Source organism: Engystomops pustulosus, chromosome 1 (genome assembly GCF_040894005.1).
Source record: "Engystomops pustulosus chromosome 1, aEngPut4.maternal, whole genome shotgun sequence".
NCBI classification, from domain to species: domain Eukaryota; kingdom Metazoa; phylum Chordata; class Amphibia; order Anura; family Leptodactylidae; genus Engystomops; species Engystomops pustulosus.
This window is the reverse complement of record NC_092411.1, coordinates 82930691-82950647: the sequence shown is the minus strand read 5'-3', so window position 1 is coordinate 82950647 and position 19957 is coordinate 82930691. Positions and strand designations below refer to the sequence as shown.

General features: G+C 41.2%; 3 protein-coding genes across 5 annotated transcripts in view; 2 read left to right on the top strand and 1 right to left on the bottom strand.

Moving 5' to 3' along the window:
• HNF1A (HNF1 homeobox A) overlaps positions 1-1548 on the top strand; it is a 14941-nt gene extending 13393 nt beyond the window's left edge. For both annotated transcript variants that reach the window (XM_072146000.1, XM_072145993.1), the window contains exon 9: positions 903-1548. In XM_072146000.1, the coding sequence (XP_072002101.1) occupies positions 903-1027 (125 nt within the window). In that variant the 3' untranslated portion in view covers positions 1028-1548. The remainder of the gene's footprint in view (positions 1-902) is intronic.
• Positions 1219-11997, bottom strand: C1H12orf43 (chromosome 1 C12orf43 homolog). Its single transcript, XM_072146026.1, has 6 exons — positions 11811-11997; positions 8818-8881; positions 8645-8743; positions 8493-8572; positions 5848-5938; positions 1219-1844 (listed from the first exon to the last, which is right to left on the bottom strand). The coding sequence occupies exons 1-6, from the start codon at positions 11911-11913 to the stop codon at positions 1334-1336; spliced, it is 948 nt and encodes a 315-aa protein (XP_072002127.1). The 5' UTR covers positions 11914-11997; the 3' UTR covers positions 1219-1333.
• On the top strand, positions 11647-19957 carry RNF185 (ring finger protein 185). Of its 2 annotated transcripts, XM_072146038.1 has the most exons (8): positions 11649-12044; positions 14195-14334; positions 14424-14642; positions 14780-14798; positions 15296-15408; positions 15933-15987; positions 17182-17299; positions 19161-19957. In XM_072146038.1, the coding sequence occupies exons 3-8, from the start codon at positions 14473-14475 to the stop codon at positions 19256-19258; spliced, it is 573 nt and encodes a 190-aa protein (XP_072002139.1). In that variant the 5' UTR covers positions 11649-12044; positions 14195-14334; positions 14424-14472; the 3' UTR covers positions 19259-19957. The 2 variants fall into 2 exon arrangements, with proteins under 2 accessions (XP_072002148.1, XP_072002139.1); XM_072146047.1 differs by lacking the exon at positions 14195-14334 and having other exon boundaries at positions 11647-12044.

Genomic DNA, 19957 nt, shown 5'->3' with positions numbered 1-19957 from the left:
CTGGTCTACCATCTACAACAGAACCAGTTTCCTACTGCACCATAACTGGAGCAATAATATCCAAACTCTCTATGTTTAATGACTTTCCTTTCCCAGTAATTAACCCTCTGGAATTTGTGCATTTCCCCCCCCCCATGTACTGCTATGTATGATTTTTATTTTTTTTCTTCTTGTGACCCCACACAGTGTATATTTATTGTGTACTTTGCACATTCTATTGTAATGATTACTACCGCTATCCATCTCTGGGGGAGGGGGGGGGGGAAGAGTTTGTACTTGTCTGATGTTGTTAAAACTGTACATTTTTTAAAATGGGGAGTTGTGTTAGCAATCAAAAACAATGGCTGCGTGTGCATGTGGTATTACTTTGATCTTATTACAAGAATAACATACTTTACCATTCATATACTGATTGTATTATAGGTATAGCAATATAGTAAAACTGTACACAAACAAAACATGTTTTATATTTCCTAAAAACATATTATGGGGAAGTCTATGTAAGGTTCCGAGTACCGGTGTCATCACTGCTCTCCATGCTCTACTAACACCCCCCCCCCCCCCCCATCTAGACATGCGCTGGCAGGGATTTGTTTGAAGCATGGGGTCAGCTTAGATGAGGGAGGGAAAGATCTAAGAGAGCAGTGATGACAACGCGAGTTGGAGCCTTGCACACACCCCCATGACTTGATCCTCTTTGGTGTAAGCAAGCCAGGTATACTTTTATATACTTTTAAAACCTATTGGAACAAAGAAGATTTATTATAAAAGAAAATCTATAAGAAGTATGAAATAGCCTATGGGAACTTGGCATTAGGTCAAAATGTGAAATATTTTTACTGTAAACAATCAAAACATTGAACCTATTAATCTGATTTTTTTTCTGTTTTCCCTTTTTATAGTGTCTTCAGCAAGCATGGTACACTACCAGAATTCCAGTACCCCAGAGAGCCACAGCCACCTCCTCTCCCCTTCACACAACATAGAAAATTATATGTCTACACAGATGGCATCGTCCTCACAGTGAAAGGCCTACAACCATGGCTCTACCTGCTCATACATTACTTGGACTCACGATAAATAATGTGGAAGAGAACAATAAAACATCAGATAGGTTGCAACTCCATCTGGAGATATGGATAGATCTGTGTTGCACAGAATGACTACCACATACCTATTCTGGTATATATGTGAAAACACTAACAGCTGAAACCACTGAAGACTTTGCCACTTTTAATGAATGAGTCTCCACATAAAATCAGACTTGTGTTTATGAAACACAAAGTATTTGCCTGGATAAGTCATTGATCATCCATCTAAAAATGGTTTAACATCAGACAGGTTCATCACAATTTCTGACAAGCGCCTTCTTTTTCTTCTTTTTAGTCCCACTGTTTCCACACAGTGAATTCATGTTCCGATCGAAAGCAATCCCATCATTTACTACTTCTTCTTTCTTTTTCTTCTTTAAGCCATCTTTTCCACTTTCTGGAGTCACATTTACCCCATGTGATCCCAGCTTACTCTTTTTAGGCTCTCTTTTAGAATCCGGATGATTTGTTAGATCATCTGATTGAGTCTCCTCTGTAATTTCCGTTTGTTTCTTCTTCTTCAACCCATTTATTTTACCCTCAGGCTCCATGTGCTCCTCCTCCGTTTCATCGCTTGGTCTGCTTTTCTTTTTAGCTTTCTTCTTTTTCTTTTTCTTTCTTTCAGGCGGGTTAACATTGGTTGTATCTTGTATGTTCATTAGGGTTGTCTGTATAGCGCTGTGTTTAAGAATATCAAAACCTGAAACAGCTGCTTCACGGCACCTTCTTTGTTTCTCTTCTTCGCTATCCTCGCTGTCAGATAAAGATTAAGAAAAGGAGTAAGCAATTGAAATTATTTACTAGACAACTAGTGGATAAACGCTTAGCTAAAAGAACAAGTCATCTGTAACATAAAATCTAAGCAAGAGAACCGCAGGAGGAATGTAACCTGCAACATGATATTATACTCAATGGACTTAAAGCGTAACCATCACTTGGTTAATTATTTTATATTGTGTGCAGGGAATTGTGGTGAACATTTTTTTAATATACTTCATTAACAAATTCTTCTTAGTTTGTATAAAATACAAACAAAAACACAAAAACTGCTGTCTCCCACAGAGCTGTGTATTGCACCCTGTACAGTGTGTGTCTATAGAGGCTGCATGAGCTCACATCTAATCTCCCTGTGTTTGGTTAAACAGCTCTGAGATGGGAGGAATAACCTCTTCACTTTTTAGCTTGATCTCTGAAAATAATGCGCATAGCATATTACAGCCAGGGAGAGAGACGGAAGGGTTAACACTTATAACATTTTTCGGATAAATGTTCACACACCCCTGCCCCCTTCCCCCACAATATCAAAAATCATCTTTAAATGGTCACAAACTTTGCATAAATCAGCAATACAAAACAGCAATACAAAATGAACACAAAAAACTTAGCAAAGTCCAATTAGGATACATTTAGATGGATGGAATTTTGACAGCGATCTGGCTGCACCAATTGCAGGCAGAACACGACCACAAGAAATGTATGGCTCCTGATGCGGTGGGCACATGGTGTGTCACAACACTGTGACCGAGTCGGGGGCAGATTTGCAGAGCGGACGCTAGTCTTCCTATGGAGGGAGGAAGGGCAAATAGAACCCACCCTTCACGGCCCTGTGCTCGCCCAAGATCTGGTCTGGGCGATCAGTCGGCCGTCTGAATATACCGTTGCTTTGTTCCTTATCAACCCCCCCCCCCAATCAGCTTTTCATTCGGATTGGGGGAGCGGGGGTGCGGTCAATTACAGATTACATAAAGTTAATGCAAACGGCGGATGGAGGTCTGGGTTCAGCTAGTTACAGCAGCCAGGTCTCTTCCCAGCAGGTTAAAGTGGATTCCAAATTTACAGAAAGTCAGGATTATTTACCATTAGGCAGGCCGTCCTGTGACTTCTGCAGCCCATTAAAGGAGCTTTGGGAACCTGTCACCAGAGGCCCTATTTTGGAATCTCCCAGGTCTTCACAGACACTAAACATCATATGCCCAAACAGTTTTTTATAAAATGTGTGCCATTCTTGGTTAGAAAGATAAAAAACAAAAGTTTACCTGGCTCCCTGCCTGCGTTCCCAGAGCAACGAGCAGAGCCCCCCTCATTCCAGAAAATGCTTGTTATCCTTCACTTAATTTAAAAAAAAAAAAAAAAAAGTTCTTGCTGACCACAGGAAGCAAATCTTGCGTCTGCACGGTCAGCACCTTCTTCTGAACATACAGATGCAGTGGAGATAACCTGCCCTCTGCTACCTGCTCCAAACACCCAGAGACTTAAAAAAAAAAAAAAAAGCTGCCCGGGAGCCAGGTTAACTTTGATCTGATTTAACTTGACATTTTATAAAAACTGTTTGGGGATATGATGTTTAGTGTCCTTGTTGACATGGGAAATTCAAAAAAGGCCTCTCGTGACACGTTCCCTTTAATAAATCAGTAAACCGGGTGACTTTTTTGAAACTAATCACAAAATAGAAAAAATAATCACAAGGCATAAACCTGGCTTTAAGCAGTGATTCTATATTTCTTAGGCGCAGGAAAAGGCAACTGAGATTTGTTAGTACAAAAAAAAAATACGATTGTTTTGATACTATTTTATGCCAAGAAAATGCTATAAGAAATGTCCCCCAGTGACTCCAGAAGGTAAAGCTATAAACATAGAATACTACTGATTTATGCCAAGTTTGATGAAAGATGTGGTACTTAAAGGGGTGAAGCGAACTGCACTTCTTCCAGCACATCCTGACAATGTAGGGGATAGTTTTTTTGTAACTATAAATACAGGACTATCAATGCTAAAAGGAGGATCTTTTTATAAAGAAAAGTACATTTATATGTCAATGCGGACTGCATGTGTGTATATAAATCTTATATTGGGGTCGCCCATTGTACAGTACTTATCGTATATAAATTTAAACTCAAGTATTCAATCCATTTAATCCTCTATGATAAGACGTCAATCCAGACCTTCTACTTAGATTGTGGTGGGTAAACATCTCCAGGACAAAATCACCTAACTGTGGATGATATGTTGTATATACATTACTATTTATATAGCGTTACACAATGTAAGCTGCACTTTATACAATATAACAGACCGAACAATAAATAAGATGAATAAAGACTTGTATTATGGAGTTTGTGATAATGGCCATTATTCAGTTATGTCCTGTGTATTGCTATAGTATTCCAACATCTGCAATAAAAGCTGGATGGTTAAGGGAAATTTTGGCAACAACAAGTTTCCCCTTATTCGGAGGATGGAAGACCAGTGGAAGTTCCACTTCCGAGACCTCCAGTGTATATGCGATTGGGGGCCTATTGTACCCCCAAATTAATAAGAGTAGATGGTCACATATGCGCCCTACTGTTCTATTCATCTGAATGGCACTGCAGGAGTAGCTGAGCGCAGTACTCAGCTGTCTTTCTGCGCTATAGACAAAGAATTAAGCAATCAGCAGCTCCATTTATTTAGGGGTACAACCAGGGGCAAAAAGATTTTTCTGCCTGTGTTCATTATATGAGGTCATTATGCCACCCTGGTGTCCCTCACCGAAAGCTGAAGAGAAGGGGAAAAGGCCAGCATGTGGTAGGTAGTTATAAGAAAACTACCATCAAATTCTAACTTTATTAACCATTCATCCCGGCTGTGTGAACAGCTTTACTCATAAAATTGAGTTTCATCTTTATTTAAATGTAGTGCTTTGAGGGGAAGGGGGGAGCGTTACCCCTCTGGGTGCCAGGGTCTAGGGCTATTACACCCCCAAAGAACTTCTAGCCGCCTCACTGCTCCCTCAACACGCCCCTCACTCCCACTGTATGCCGAAATCTTGGACAAAGAGTTGTCACCTGTAAGGAATTCACTGGGACAAAGACCAGGAGGGGACAGGCCAGCACAGAGAGAAAAGGCAACTGATTTAAACAGCAGTATTGGCAGTGTTTCACCAATATGGATATGCGGGTATCGATGTATTTGTAGTGTGTATTTAGTATATGTGTATTCTCAAGTATAATGTAAAGAATGGGGATGTTGGTGAAGGTTCAAGAAAATGAGGCCCAATCCAAACTTTGTATTGGGGCCCACTGGAGTTGTGTTACGCCTCTGGGAGTGACATACCCACTGAAGTTCTGAAGTACCAGCAAGTTCTAAATTATCCACCAGCACATCTGAGTCTATTTCAACTTTCATCCAGTTCAACACAGCCAAATATTCTGCCTAATCGCTCAAGCACTAGGTAGTATGTGGCACAATAGAGTTTTACCAGTCTCTCTGAACTGCAATGATGGTGTACATCATCTTGCAATTGCCTGCCTCTGGGTTCTGGCCTTATCAATAAATATCAATATAAATAATATTATGCACCAAAGGCAAATTAAATTAAGAATTCATGTATATAAACACACTATGGGGCAGATTTATCAGGCTGTTTATGACAAAAATCTGTCTTCATTTGTGCCAAAACAGTAAAACCCCATTCCAAAAAAAAGGGGGGTGTCACAGACAGGGGCGTAACTTGAGAGGGTGCAGAGGTTGCGGTCGCACCCGGGCCCAAGAGGTTTAGGGGGCCCTTATGGTGTCACTTTCCCATATGAGAAGACTATTACTATAAACCATACATTATAGTCGGGGACTTGGCACAGACTTTGCACTGGGGCCCATCAGATCAAAGAATGGTTGCGCACCAAGACTTTCAGGCATAACAGCAAGTCAAATAAAAGGATTTGCATAGTTGGACAGTCCTATACTTTGGAAGACATATCATCCTGATCAAAGATCTTACCTAGTAGAAGATGCTGCTCTGCGTTTTAAAACTGGGGGAGGCGATATTTTTCCTGAATCCCCAGGAACAGATGTAGTTAGAAGCCGAAAACCTTATAAAAATAGAAGTAAAACATTTCAAATTGATGTATAACATAGAAAGTTAAAGTGGTGTTCCCATTTCAACAAGTAATTGATATTGTTTGGATATTGAAAAGTTATACAAATTTCCAATATACTTTCTGTATCAATTCTTTACGGTTTTCTGCTTGCATCATTCCTGTGGACAGAAATCTGACCATGGTCACACAGGTGAACGGCTCGTTATAACCCGCAGCTCTGATTACTCTCTGTGATACTAACAAGCTGTGCACCTGTATGACAATGGTCAGATTTCTGTCCACTGGAAGTAAACATAGAAGCTTTCTGTGGGAGGATAGCAAGCCGAGATCTAGAAATCTGAGGAATTTATACAGAAAGTATATTGTATTATCATCATACAAACAATAACATTAATTTTCCAAAGTGGGAATACCTCTTTAAGCACTTATTAACTAATGGAAGGAAGTAAAACACACAGATTTTCCTAAATATAGCAATCCTTATATAGCATAACTGCTTATACAGATATGTTTTTCTTGGTTCATTAAAGTGGGTTTTCTCAAAATCAGACGTTTCTGGTGTGACCGAAGTTAGTCAGAAAGAAGAAAAAACACAAAGCAGAGTTAAAGGGGCATTCTCATGGTTAATATTAATGACAACGAAAGTATACATCATAAATACATGGTAGGTGCATCTATTTCGAGAACTTACCCTTGCAACAAATATTTAAGATGTGTGTATCCCTTTTAAAGGGTAAAGGTTGCTTAATGGGGTATTCCCACAAAGACAAGTTTCTTAAATGTATTCAGGATAACAAAATAACACATTCTGTAATTCACTGTTATTAACATAAATACAACATTTCACAGATATAATTCAAATCTGTCTCTATCAGTTCTGGTGTACACAATTTCAGTTGTCCCTGGTTTCTGACCATGTAACTACTGACTTAGGGTCAGGGCAGCCATCTTGCATTTGTGTGTGACGGCAGTGCCGCCGAGTTTCTCTCTCTGCTCCCTGCACCCTAACCCTGCCCCCCTGCAGTGCAGGACGAATCTGAGTTCCTGCCGGCAGCAGCAGCCAGACGAGGGCTACAAGCTACAGGCAGATAAGTTCTTTATTGAGAAGAAATGTAGGAGAGCTAACTGTGCAGCACTGTGTGCAATAGGCATCTAATGGATCTCATCATCTTAAATCTGTCTCATCTCTCCACGTGTCAGATACTAGTACAATGTTCAGAAGCCAGGTGAAAGTATATAAACCTGTCCCCTGATAATATAACCATATTTTCAGCTCACAGAACTAGATGGAACATAATGGCGCTTATTTACCAAGGGCCCTGCGGCCGCATTTTCCAACTTTTCGGGGATCGCACCGGGGTTGTCTGGCAATCGCGCCGGCTTTCACGCGACACAAATCAGGGGGTGGGCTGTCGGAGGATCCGACTGATTTGGACAAACAGCGGGATTTAACATTTCAATTGTGTCGCAATACCAAGCACTTACATGCACCAGGAAGAAGGAGGTGAACTCCTGCGGACCTGAGCGGGGAAGCGACACATGCAGGAAATCAGGCGCACAATCTTCGTGAATCACAGCAGCTGTGCAGGATCGTCGGACAACACACCTCGGGATTCGCGCAGGGACGGGTAAGTAAATGTGCCCCAATGTGTCTGCTTAGAGCCCCCGCCCACACTGAAGTAAAGGGTTAAAAATTGCCTTTATTTTTAAAAACTGACATATTCCCTACTACCTAGTAATGGTCAGTATAAAATTCTAGAGTGGTTTTAGAGCGATTCTAGAACCAGACAATTTATGATCCCTCTAGTGCGTTGAGATGCTCTGTGCGGACAATGTGGTTATATTATCAGGGTACAGGTTTATTTACACTTTCATATAGCTTCTGAACAGTCTACTAGAATCTGACAAATAGAAAACAGAGATGAAACAGATCAGAGTCACAAGATGGATATAAGACACAATGAAATACTCAGCTTTGCTATCTCACCTATGACACACACACACGGCTCTGCCTTCCCTCTATGATAAAGACCTTATCTTTTCTGTAGCTTGTAAAATAAGTCTCTGCATGCCGGGTAAGGGGATTTGGGGGGGACAGGACATTAGAGGAGAGAGGGATGTCGAAGATTTTAGTGACTTGAGAAGTGACCAAAGGGGAGAGGGACTGTTAGACATGTGAGGGGACGGGGTCACTGAGGCAGGTAGTGGGGGAGCGAAGGGGATTATGAAATTATAATGGAGTTTGTGGATTGTGAAATCATTTCCTTGCGAATGCAATCAATTTTATCTTAGATTGGAAAAATTGAGGTCATTTTTATGAATATAAAATGGTACCATTCCTATAGAAAACAAACCTAATTCCAGTTTTGTTTTTTTTTTATTTTTCTCATGACTGCATATAATATTTATTTTGAATGTAAAATTCATTCTTCTGCATTCTTGCAGTTTTGGCTTTTCTTTGAAGGGAATGTGTTGCCGACTGCAGCAAAACAGCATTACAGTGTCCTAAATAGAAGAATGACAAGTGTGTCATTGTGTTACTTACCTTCATCTTCTGATGCTGAATCTGATGCTGCTGTAGATTTCTGACTGAAGCTTTTACTTGCTGGTATCTCTTTAATGCAGCTAAAGAACACAGACAAATTATAAATAAAGCAAAAACGAGCAGGATTTCATTTAATAAGTGCTGATGCTTGCCTGTCCAGTAGGGCAGCAAGCTTCTTGGCAACATGACTGCGGAATTCAGGGGTAGTTTGGAGTTCATTGCCATCATGTTCATGTTTGTCAGGTCGAACCCTACAAAACAAGAAAATGTTCAGAGGGCTTCAGAAAAGATGCAAAATTTTGCCATGATATTTTACTATACATACCGTAAACTTGGAACAACCGGAGAAGCACAGTCCTCTAGACCCTGTCGAGGTTTTTTCACCAAACCTGCAATTTAGAGAGAAACCAATTCAGTAATTATAGAAAATTTGAGTCTTGCAAGATGGGAGGAAGTGAGGAGCTATTGAAGGAAATCAACCACGGACATAACAAAATAAAATTTTAATACTCACCCCAACCCTCTTCATGTTGATCCCGGCATTAGTTTTGACACACCGGGATATCCTACAAAGCTTATAATTAGCAGCAGCATGGAGTGCAGGGACAAGATGTTTGGCGCTCCGGGCTGCTAATTATGCACACACCCGCAGCTCCCTCCTCATACTGGGAGAGGGAGGTGACGTCACGCGAGAGCAGCATAGGAGAGAAAGGTGTGCATAATTAGCAGCGCCAGATAGCAGCATGTAGCATGGGGCCAAGCTAAGTGTCAAGACTAGGGACGAGCAGCCCAGGATTAAGGTGAAGAGGAGCAGGGGTGAGTATTAATAGTTATTTTTATGTTATGTATGTGGTTGATTTCCTTTAATAAGGTTTTCAGTGTTTAAGTGACAAAAATGCTGCAGAGCAAGGGGAGAGTTAATCCATAATAAGGAGTTTAAAAATGTGGGAGCTGAAGAACAGTTGATAAACATTGTGGGATTTTGGATAGCAGAGGTGTTAAAGGGCTTGGACATAAATAATAAAGTTTAACAGGGTGAGTACCATACCCTAATAGGGTCACCCATATTGTACTTACCCTGCTGAACTTCCACCTTTAGCCCTTTGGAGCCATGAGTCGAGTGACCTGCTGGCAGGTGCCATCCTACCATACTATTGTGGATCATGATACCGTTGTATGATCATTACAGAATATTGTTTAGTACACTGCCCCAAACCACTGGAAGTCCCAAGAACTACTGACAGTGTGCAGGGCTCTAGACTTTTCAGACACAGCTTCTGTCAGTTGGTTAAACCATTTTCTACTTTCTACACTGCACAACTGATTGACAAAGTCCATAGAAATCAGAAACCAGGTACATTAACACACACAGTGCACCAAGAATCTAATTTACATAAAAACTAAAACTGAATTTCTTGAACATGACTGCAAGAAAGGCATGTCTACCTGTACTGTCATCCAAAGCGGGCTCCAGTCATAAGGCTGCTTAGCAATGCAGACACATGGTACCTGACTGTATACAGAACAATAGTACTTTATTGATCCCCTTGGGAGATCAGATACATACATACACTACGAGAGGCGCGTTCTTCCATGTTGCTAGTTACTTAGTAGAGCCGAAGCAGATGCACAGGCAGCCACCTACCATTCTTGACTTTACATTCTATAAAAAAAAAAAAAATTCTATCATTTGATTTCATGCATTATGAACCAAACATACCTTGAGAATGCTCTATGTACACGGATGCAGAAACATATCTTGTTTAATCCCTGAGCTGAGTGGTTTTGCTGAAAAAACAATTGTAAAATTGTGATAATGAAGCTCTCTTGCTACTTTGCCTGGCTCTGCATTTTTCCTCTCACATTGGGGCTTATTTACTAAGGGTCGCGGATCGCACTTTTGTCGGACTGTTCGCCATTTTCAGGGATTGCACAGCTTTGACAGGTATTTAACAGATGTCTGCGCAGGGATTGTGTTGCACACAATCGATTTTTGGCGCAGCTGTGCTGGCTTCCATGTGACAAATTGGGGGGCAGGGCGCGCAGTCGGACAATTCGACTGATTCGGACTTTCAAATTGTGTCGCAAGCCCAAGCACTTACATGCACCAGGAAAAAGAAGGTGAACTCCGGCAGACCTGAGCGGAGAAGCGACACACGCAGGATATCGGGCGCACGATCTTAGTGAATCGCATCAGAGTGCATTCTTGTTGGACAATGCACTTTCGGTAAACACTGTCGGACAGGTAAGTAAATGTGCCCCATTAAGTATGTACTGCACCAGAGAATGATGTAATCACTGTGTCGTGCCTGACAAGAAGAAGTAATCATTCACTGCACCATCACCCAGCTGCTGTGTATGAGTGATTCAATTCAGGTTGATTAGTCCTATCTGGACTGTTCAGAAAACTCCTGTAATGTGTTTATCAATGGCAGGCTGAAGCAATCCAGCTTTCCCATGGCCCTGAATGTTATGTTTTCACAGAAAAACCACTCAGCACAGGGATTAAACAAGACATGTGCCTGCATCAGTGTAGCTACAGCAATCTCAAGGTATGTTTGGTTCCTAATGCATGAAATCAAATGGTAGATTTACTTTAAAGGGAGCCTGTCAGCAGAAACTGACCTAATAAACCACTACCAGTATGTGGTCAAGCAGCCAAACACCTTCCAAATCTTGTTCCTCTCATGGCCCAGGGTGGTGGCATTATCGAGAAAATTTACTTTCAAGTGGTATGTAAATTGGTTGTACAAAGTCAAGGAGGCGGAGATTTTAGCACTAAAGTCAAGCTCTCTTTTCTGTGGAAAGCCCCTTGTCTGATGGATTTGCATTAAGAGACATCAATAACCAGATTCTCTGAAGCCCAATGCAATCACAGAGGAGGAGGCGGCGTTCAGAGCTCCCCACCTTGATTTCAGTGTTAAACTCTCCGCCTACTTGACTTTACACAACCAATTTATAACTCACTTCAAAGTTGATTTTCTGGATGATGCCACCACAGTGGGACATGAAAGAAACAATAACTAGAAGGTGTGATGCTGTTTCACATTATACTGGTAGTGGTTTATTAGGTCAGTTGCTGATGACAGGTTCCCTATAAGTACAACTGCAATTCCAGCACATTTAGATCAGATTAGTCAGAGGACAGCAGGGGCTTTAGTGCTGGCTCATCGGGGATTATGATGGGAGTTGTGGTTATTTTATAACATTTGCAGGATATTTTTAAACCTGCACAACCCGTCTGACACACAGTACACATCCCCTCATGTGCCCGCCCTTCCAGTTGGTCTATAAGTGCTCCATTACGAGGCCTCTCACCCGGAGGTTCCCAGGTCGCCTCCCGCAGCCGCTCCAGATCCTCCCCACCGCTGCTACTAGAGTCAGATTCCGCCTCCTGCGAGGGTCCCCTGCGCGTCGCCATATTGCATCACGTGTCCGGCCGCAATGCATCCCTGCTGTTGTAGTTTGTGGCAGCTCTCCGTGCCCCGGCAGTGACGTACAAGGGCCGCCTCCAGCTGACGCTTGGTGATGGTGGATCTCGGCTTATTGGAGGTGAGTAGGAAAAGACTTTCTTGTCACACAGATCTCTCCTAACAGTCTTAGACTGCTTGTCGGTAATAGCGACAGTGGCTGGTCCGGGCACGGGGGGCACACTGCCAGTCTCCCTTTACCATATGGAGCCGCAGTGGCGGGGCATTGCAGAGCCTGGACTAATCCGGTGTTTCCTAAAGCCAGATCCTGGAGCTCCAGTGCCGCAGCTATAGACAGCTAACCCGATCCCTCTCGGACTACAAGCCCAGCATGCTGTGCGGGCTGCGGCAGTCACAGGGCTGTCAGCAGTAGTTGTCATTTCCTAACAATTGGGATGAGTGACGCTTTCTGTAGAAGTTGTGTGACATCAGAATTTCTAGTGACCTCTTGCATCATTGTCATATTGCATAAGTCACCTGCAAGTCATGGTGTGCACATCTGTCTTGTTCCGTCTATGGAGCCCTATAAGCTGTCATTTTTTGCAGGACACCTGACAGTTTTTTCTTTTACTAACTCTTCAGGTTTCCTAAGGTACTTTAACCCTAGGGGGCCTGATGACTCATACAATATACTGCAAATACCAGCAGGATAATGCTGCTGCCCTATCACCCGTGATCCCTCTCCGTATATAGCCCTAACTGCTGTATGACATATAGTCCTATAGCTGTAAGGAAATCTACCAGCATGATAAACCAGGGACACTTGCTCATAGATTCGGGCAAAATCTCCTGTGGGGGAGATTTATCAGAAGTTTCTGAGGTAAAACGGTTCTAGTTGTCCATGGAAACCAACCAGAGTTGGTGACTGTGGTAATCTTCTTAAATTTGTTATCCTTTGCCTCCTATCTTTTAAAATTATTCTAATGCATCCATCTTTGTTGCGTTCCTCCTCCTTGGACAGAGAGCCAGTGACCTCACTCGGCTCTCAGTACTTATCGCGCATGTGCAGCGGCTGTGCTTACATGTGACACATTGCAGATGCCCGAGATTCCCTGACTGCACAAGAGTGAGGTCATCTCGGTCCATGGAGGAGGAACGCAACGGAGATGGAGGCATGCATAATTAAGTATCTGAGGTGTGTGGAATCGCCAGGGTAACATGAGTGAAGCACCGAACCCTCATTTGCATAGATAATAGTTAAGCAAAAAAATGGATTTTATAGTTTTTTGTCCTTAAATATGTGCTGGGATAAGTGGTACACAGCCCAGAGGATGGTGTGAGGAGGTCATTTAGGCTGGGATCCAGTGGTAGTGGAAGTTTACAGTCATGTAGAGGGCCAATGAAGGGATAGGGGCAATGCTTTTTAATGGCAGTTAATTAAATAATATTTAGTTTTGGGGGTTAATTTGCTTGACGGGTTCTCTTTAAAGAACATCTACCACCAAGATGTAGGATTGTAAAGCTTGTACACTTGCATGCTGGTGTGTGCCCTCTATATACATGACACAAGCTGAATGTTCTTTTCTAACCTGGCTAAAGAATATTAGGATGATGCCACACGTTGCATTTTTGGTTCATTTATAAGCATCTGCTTTCAGTCCGTTTAAAAACGCATGGTTTTTTTTACCGTTTTCTATGCATTTGGCCGCTTTGAACCTGTTTATTTATTAAGATAAATGGGGTCAAAGCAGCCAAACGCATGGAAAACTGTAAAACGCATGCATGCGTTTTAAACGGACTGAAAACAGATGCTTATAAATGGACCAAATAGGCCACGTGTGGCATCGCCCTTACTCAGTGGAAAAATAATCAGTTCAACCATTCTTATGTAGAGGGACCGTGACCGTTTTAAGTGGTTGTCAAACAAGCAAATACCACTCGATGACTAGGGTTTATTCAGATTGTGCTGTAAAGTTGGGGTATTTTTGTGTAATCTGTATGGTAGTGTCACCTGTTAAACCTGAGGCAGTACATGTCTTGCTATAGCTGTGAAATAGCTTGACAGCTGTGTAGGTCCCCGTGGAGCAGGGATTAGCTGGGCTACCTGTGCACACTGAGGGGCGGTCCAGACAGCTGACAAGGTGTATTGCTGCTCTCTGCCAGTGTCTGTTGCATTCTCAGGTTTCTTGGTTTAATTAGTCTCTTTAACCCCTCCCCATCCTTTTATTTCTCCTTTCTCCATTTCTTTTGCTGTGTGCGTCACTTCAATTTTTTTTTTTTCCCTGTCATCAGTATAATCTTTGGGGACATGATGTAACAGAGTGAAAAAGCAACACACACTTATAGCATGATCTCTGCTTGCTCCATCACTGAGTGACTGTGACTGTCCTTGCTGCAAGTTGTCACAGTGCAGATCAGTTATTACATATTTGGTAAGTCTGCCTGGCCCTTCTTTTTTTTCTAAGCCTCACTTCGTAATGTTGGTATAGATGCCTTCATCACTTCCTCTTCTTCCTGGTAGGTCCACTGTCTTATATTCGTTCTCTCATTCCTGTGGTGCCCTGGGTAAGATGGCAAGTGCGAGTCCAGCCACCTCTGCATCTGCAGAGAATTCGGGCCCTGGTGGTGCAAGTGGAAGTAGCAATGGCGAGGGGAGCAGTCAGGACAGTACATTTGAGTGCAACATTTGCCTGGACACCGCCAAGGATGCCGTGATCAGCTTGTGTGGCCACCTTTTCTGGTAAGAAAATCATCAAAATAAAAACTTCACAGTCTAGCAATATCTCAATGCTTCATTTATTATTGTATTGATAAAGTCTGTCTCTTGTATATGTAATGCCATGTGGATAATCTATTTTTTTTCTTGTATCTTTCTAGCTGGCCGTGTTTGCATCAAGTAAGTTTTCTACATCTATAATTGGTTTATGGGCGTGCATGGTGCAGGAAAGGGGTTAAAGTAACTTTAAAATGTGTAGGTTATATGTGTAAACCTATTTAGTGTAAGGATTTATTTTAGGTGATCAGGTAAAACTATTGAGGTTTTTTTTTTTTCTTTTGTTATAGTGGTGTTTTTTTCGTTTTTGTCTTCCTCTGGGGGTACAAATGGCAACCATAGTTTTGACATGAAGCATCATACAATATTTCTGGAACTGTTTTTCCCAAAGCATAATTTCTAGAAATGCTTTCATTGAGAAGTGTGCCCCTTGAATCATACCCTAAAGTTGTTGCATGTTATTTTTGTAATTTCACATTCCATGCCATTGTCCTAGCTGTTCATCCTCATGAGTATCGGGCCTTTAATGGGTTAATTATTATTTATTCTTATTTTTCTTACTTGTCTTGCTCATAAAATGTAGTAAAGCAATAACTACATTTATCTTTTATTGTCTTCAGTGGTTAGAAACCAGACCAAATCGCCAGGTTTGTCCAGTGTGCAAAGCTGGAATTAGTCGTGATAAAGTAATACCATTGTATGGAAGAGGAAGCACAGGACAAGAAGACCCACGGTGAGTTACATTTACGCATATAGGGGGACATTTATCAGTGCTCCTCCATCCAATGCAAGAAATTGTGATTATCACGACTACACCACTTCCATGCCATGGGGGCGTGAAGGGGTGCAGCCGCTGCCAGAATGTTCCTGCCCTATGCCTGCACACTTTTTAAAAACTTTTCTTGTTGCAACTTTTTTTCTGAATAGTTGCAAATGCTTAAGAGACCCCTTCAAACTTTTTTGCCTGTGCCTGCTCAACTCGAGTTAATTAGCACAAAAATTTTCAACTTTTTTTTTTTTCCTTTTAAACATCCACATCTGCATTCTTGAGATGAATCGGACTCAACACTAATAGTTGGGGAACACAAACTTTGTTGGATGGGTTTTGCAAATATTGGTGCAACTCTAAACATGTGTCCAAAAAAGTAAAAAACTAAGATGAGTGTGTGTGTGTGTGTGTGTGTGTGTGTGTGTTTTTATTTGTTTTGGTTTTATTTTGAAATGTGAAATAATCTTTTATAATCTTGTGTCCATTAGGGAGAAAACTCCCCCACGGCCTCAAGGACAGCGACCAGAGCCAGAAAACAGAGGGGTGAGTTAAGTTGAGGTTGAGGGTATGGAGGGTTGTACAGTGTGTCACATGATGAAACGATTGCTTCTAATCTGTAATTCTGAATTGGCTCATGGGAATTGTTAGTTAACACATAACGACCTTCCCTCGAGAGAAACTAATTAACAATAACAAGATGACACGGGCCACACCGCACTTCCTGGCATTCAAGTTCTGATTCCAAATCTGTGATTTGCCATTTCCTGTTGTGTTTTTTTTTTTTTTTTTAACAATTCAATCCATGTTGTATATACCTAAAGCCTTATGTACCAAAAGGCATAAATCAGTAGTGTAGATGAGATGTATAATATTTCCTACACAGCAGATATATAAAGACAACGGGCTAAAGATGATCTCTTACAGACCACCCCGGACAGATTTTTTTTTTTTTTTTTTTTTTTCCCATACATATCTGAACTATCAGCTGTAATATTCTTTAATTGTGGAAATGGTAAATTTTTAGCCTCCTTTCCTTATCTGTCTGCCATGTACAAATCCCCCCCCCCCCCCCCCCCCCCGGCGTACTCTTTTCCCCGCATCACGTCTGCGGGTTCCTGGTGGGGATGGCAAATGCATTCCTATGAGTTCTGCCGGCACAGAAACTGACACAGCAGTGTCGTTTCTGTGCCGGCAATTAGCTTAGACTAGTAACATAGCATTGCCTGCCCAGCCAGGAACCCAAAGACGTGCTGCCGGGAGGCTGTCTAATTTTATATACATTTTTTTTTTTTTTTTGGGGGGGGGGGGGTCCTCTGCTGGGCATTTATTTTATTATATGCAAGGGCTGCATTTCCCTATATATACATACATACATACATACATACATACATACATACATACATACATACATACATACATATAATATTTATTTTTTTATAAAATCGGGTACTTAAGTTTATACTCGAGTATATACAGTATTTTGTTATTTAACACCTACAGGGAAAAGCCATTGAACTGGAAAACTCCTTTGACGTGTTCTAAATGCAGGCCTTTTGACAAATTTGGCTCTAATTACTGTATGTCAATGTAGCCTCTCCCACTTATTACTTAACATGCTTTACTATGATATTTTGTGCTTGTAATAAACTAATTTTTTGTAAGGTTCCAAGATTCTAGACAAATCTTCTATATATTTATTGATAGATCTTGATCTTTAAAGTTGTATTTTTCTTCCAGGGTTTCCAAGGGTTTGGTTTTGGAGATGGAGGATTTCAGATGTCTTTTGGTATTGGGGCATTTCCATTTGGAATGTTTGCAACGGCATTTAACATCAATGATGGTCGTCCTCCACCAGGTATTCTAATCTTTTCAGCATCACATAATAAATTGGAGTAGGCTGTGAGGATTGTTATAGAGCTCCCTTCCAATAAGGGTGGGTTCATACCACATTTCCTTTTTTTTGTATATGCTTCGCATAGTTATTGCCTCCATCCGGCCACTATACATCCTGTCTGTCAAAAAATGCAGGATGGAAAGACTTGGCAAGCTACATCTTTCCATCCTGCAGCGTCCGTAGTAGGCAATGGTTGGCTATGGGACAGCGTAATGCATCCCTCCTCACAAATTCGGAGGGTGAGCCGTTAAAGTTCCATGTCTATATTAGGATAGTGACTTCACCGGGGGAACACCCCGTTCTTCGGCAGTTGCCAGCTGCTGCCAATGTACACTCCTCCTCCCCACCCCCCACATTAAGGTCGAGTTGGGGGGGGGGCTGTATTGGTATACAGTGGGATACGTCTGTGCCATACGTTGTAAGGACAAGTCGGAATGACCTAACAACGTATGGCAAGTGAGGTGGTGTGAACCCACCCTAAGGCTACTGTTACAATGTGCAGAAGATAATAGCTGGTTGAAAAAAAATCAATTGTTTGGATTTTAACAAGTACATAGCAAAGGTGTTTTGTTTTTGTTTTTTTTTATATATATATTTTTTTTTTACTTGAGTGGTCTCGCACAGTTCAAAAACAATGCTATTAAATTATACCTTTTTTTTTTTGAAGAAGAAGAATCGCTCTCTCCCACCTATAGCAATTCTTTGACTAAGCAGTCAGTGTTGGCAACAATCGCTGAATTTAAAGGGAATTTTTACCAGGGCCCTAATTTTCACAGGCAGGTTGCAGAAGCCCATTACAGCTGAATTGCAAAAAATGCCTCAGCCCCCACCTTTGTGCTCCTGTACAACTCCTTCCTCTCCGACTGATGTCAGCTCACTCACACTTGTGTGAGTTAAGAAGCAGGAGAGAGGAGTTGTACAGGACCTCAACAGTGGGGGCTGAGAGCTTAGGATTGAGTGAGCAGCGCAGACAAGCTATGTGTTGTCCCATGGGAGTGGCCAGTGAAGAGTGGTTCCCTAAGGGTGGGGAACCACTCTTCACTGGCCACTCCCATAGGACACTCCTCTGCAAAGACAACGGTAAACTTTCATCTAACCTTTCCTTTATCAGAAAGTCAGTTTTATTATAAAAACACTTTTTAGCAATGTGCACACTATTCTCTACATGGCAGAACCAAAATAAGGGCTCCTGATGACAGGTTCCCTTTAAGCACATTCTAAAAATAATAGATATTATTTGTCTAATGAAACTATACATTTTTCTAATATACGTTCTCTGCTTGCTGTCATGCAACAGGAAGTTTCATAGTTTACTCTCTGTAGATTAACACCATCATGTTATAATGAGCCATACACCTGTGTGATGTCCATGAACTAGTGTTTATAAGGAAAAAAAAAACTTCCTGTTGCATGACAGCAAGCAGAGATCTGGAAAACCGTGAGGAATTGATACAGAAAGGTATATTGGAAAATTTAATAATATATCACAGAAACAATATCAATTATTTGCTGTAATGTGCTTAAAGTGGACGACTGTTCTTCTATTTTTTTTTTTTTTTTTTTTTTTTCCCTTTTATAATATTGTGATTTTACATGTGACTATATAAGCAAATGTGTATTCAAAAATTAAGTGTATTTCCGCGATATTTGCATATGCTGATGAAAACACTGTAATGTCCTCTATAGTGCATATCGGATGATAGATTATAGCAACCTGATTTAAGGAGTATGTTATGTTAATATCCAGTATCCAATATAAACTATAATTTCTGTGTACACGGTTTTTCATAATCTTCTTCTTCTATATTTTAATGTCTCACAGCTGTTCCCGGGACCCCTCAATATGTGGATGAACAGTTCCTATCTCGTCTTTTTCTCTTTGTTGCCTTGGTAATAATGTTTTGGCTGTTGATTGCTTAAATATTACCAATTACTCTGTGGATGGCAGAACTGAGTGTCGTTCCTGGATTGTATCCCAATTCCTGTGGCATCTCACTCTGAACTTTGCGCGATATCCTTCTCTGGCCTCTAAAGTGCTACTCTCTAGTTGTGCTATCAGGAGATCTGTTAGACGAGAGGGACTAAGCATAAAAGTATTAAAGGCTATAGAGAAGTCGTGTCACTGACAGAGGCAAATATTAAATTCATTTGGAGGGGAGAGGGAGAGAATATTGGAAATATGCAAATCAGAATAATAAACACAAAGTATTGCATATAAATGTGCACAAAAAGCAATGAAAAATGGAGAGTGGCTAAGACATCGGGACTTTGACAGCAAAAATTTAAAAGTGCTGAGGAAAAAGTACATTACAAATGGCAGCAAAACTGAATATTTCTGGGCAAGATTTTCTGCAATACATGAGATATTTGGCAGGTTAAGGAGAGCTGGAAAAGATGACCGGGATTCAGAGGCAAAAAGACTAAAATTATTTCTGTACTCTGGAAGAAAAGTGAATTATTTTTGTCCAAAATGCATGCACCAAGATCTGCTCCTCGGCTCCAATGGAAGATGCCATGCAATCTGTAGATACCTTATGTGCTTTGGATTTCAAGGGTGTTGATTCCTCAATTTTATGAGATTTTAATAATTCACTGGGAATAAATGTTAATTTTAAGATA

What these genes read in the sequence shown, in the direction of transcription:
- C1H12orf43 (XM_072146026.1), bottom strand. Translation starts at nt 11,913, where the DNA reads ATGGCGACGCGCAGGGGACCCTCGCAGGAGGCGGAATCTGACTCTAGT. An exon ending in CCGGTTGTTCCAAGTTTACG is followed by an intron (nt 8,744 to 8,817) that starts GTATGTATAGTA and finishes CTTGTTTTGTAG; the next exon opens with GGTTCGACCTGACAAACATG. An exon ending in CTTGCTGCCCTACTGGACAG is followed by an intron (nt 8,573 to 8,644) that starts GCAAGCATCAGC and finishes TGTGTTCTTTAG; the next exon opens with CTGCATTAAAGAGATACCAG.
- RNF185 (XM_072146047.1), top strand. Translation starts at nt 14,473, where the DNA reads ATGGCAAGTGCGAGTCCAGCCACCTCTGCATCTGCAGAGAATTCGGGC. An exon ending in CAGAGCCAGAAAACAGAGGG is followed by an intron (nt 15,988 to 17,181) that starts GTGAGTTAAGTT and finishes TTTTTCTTCCAG; the next exon opens with GGTTTCCAAGGGTTTGGTTT. An exon ending in TGATGGTCGTCCTCCACCAG is followed by an intron (nt 17,300 to 19,160) that starts GTATTCTAATCT and finishes AATGTCTCACAG; the next exon opens with CTGTTCCCGGGACCCCTCAA.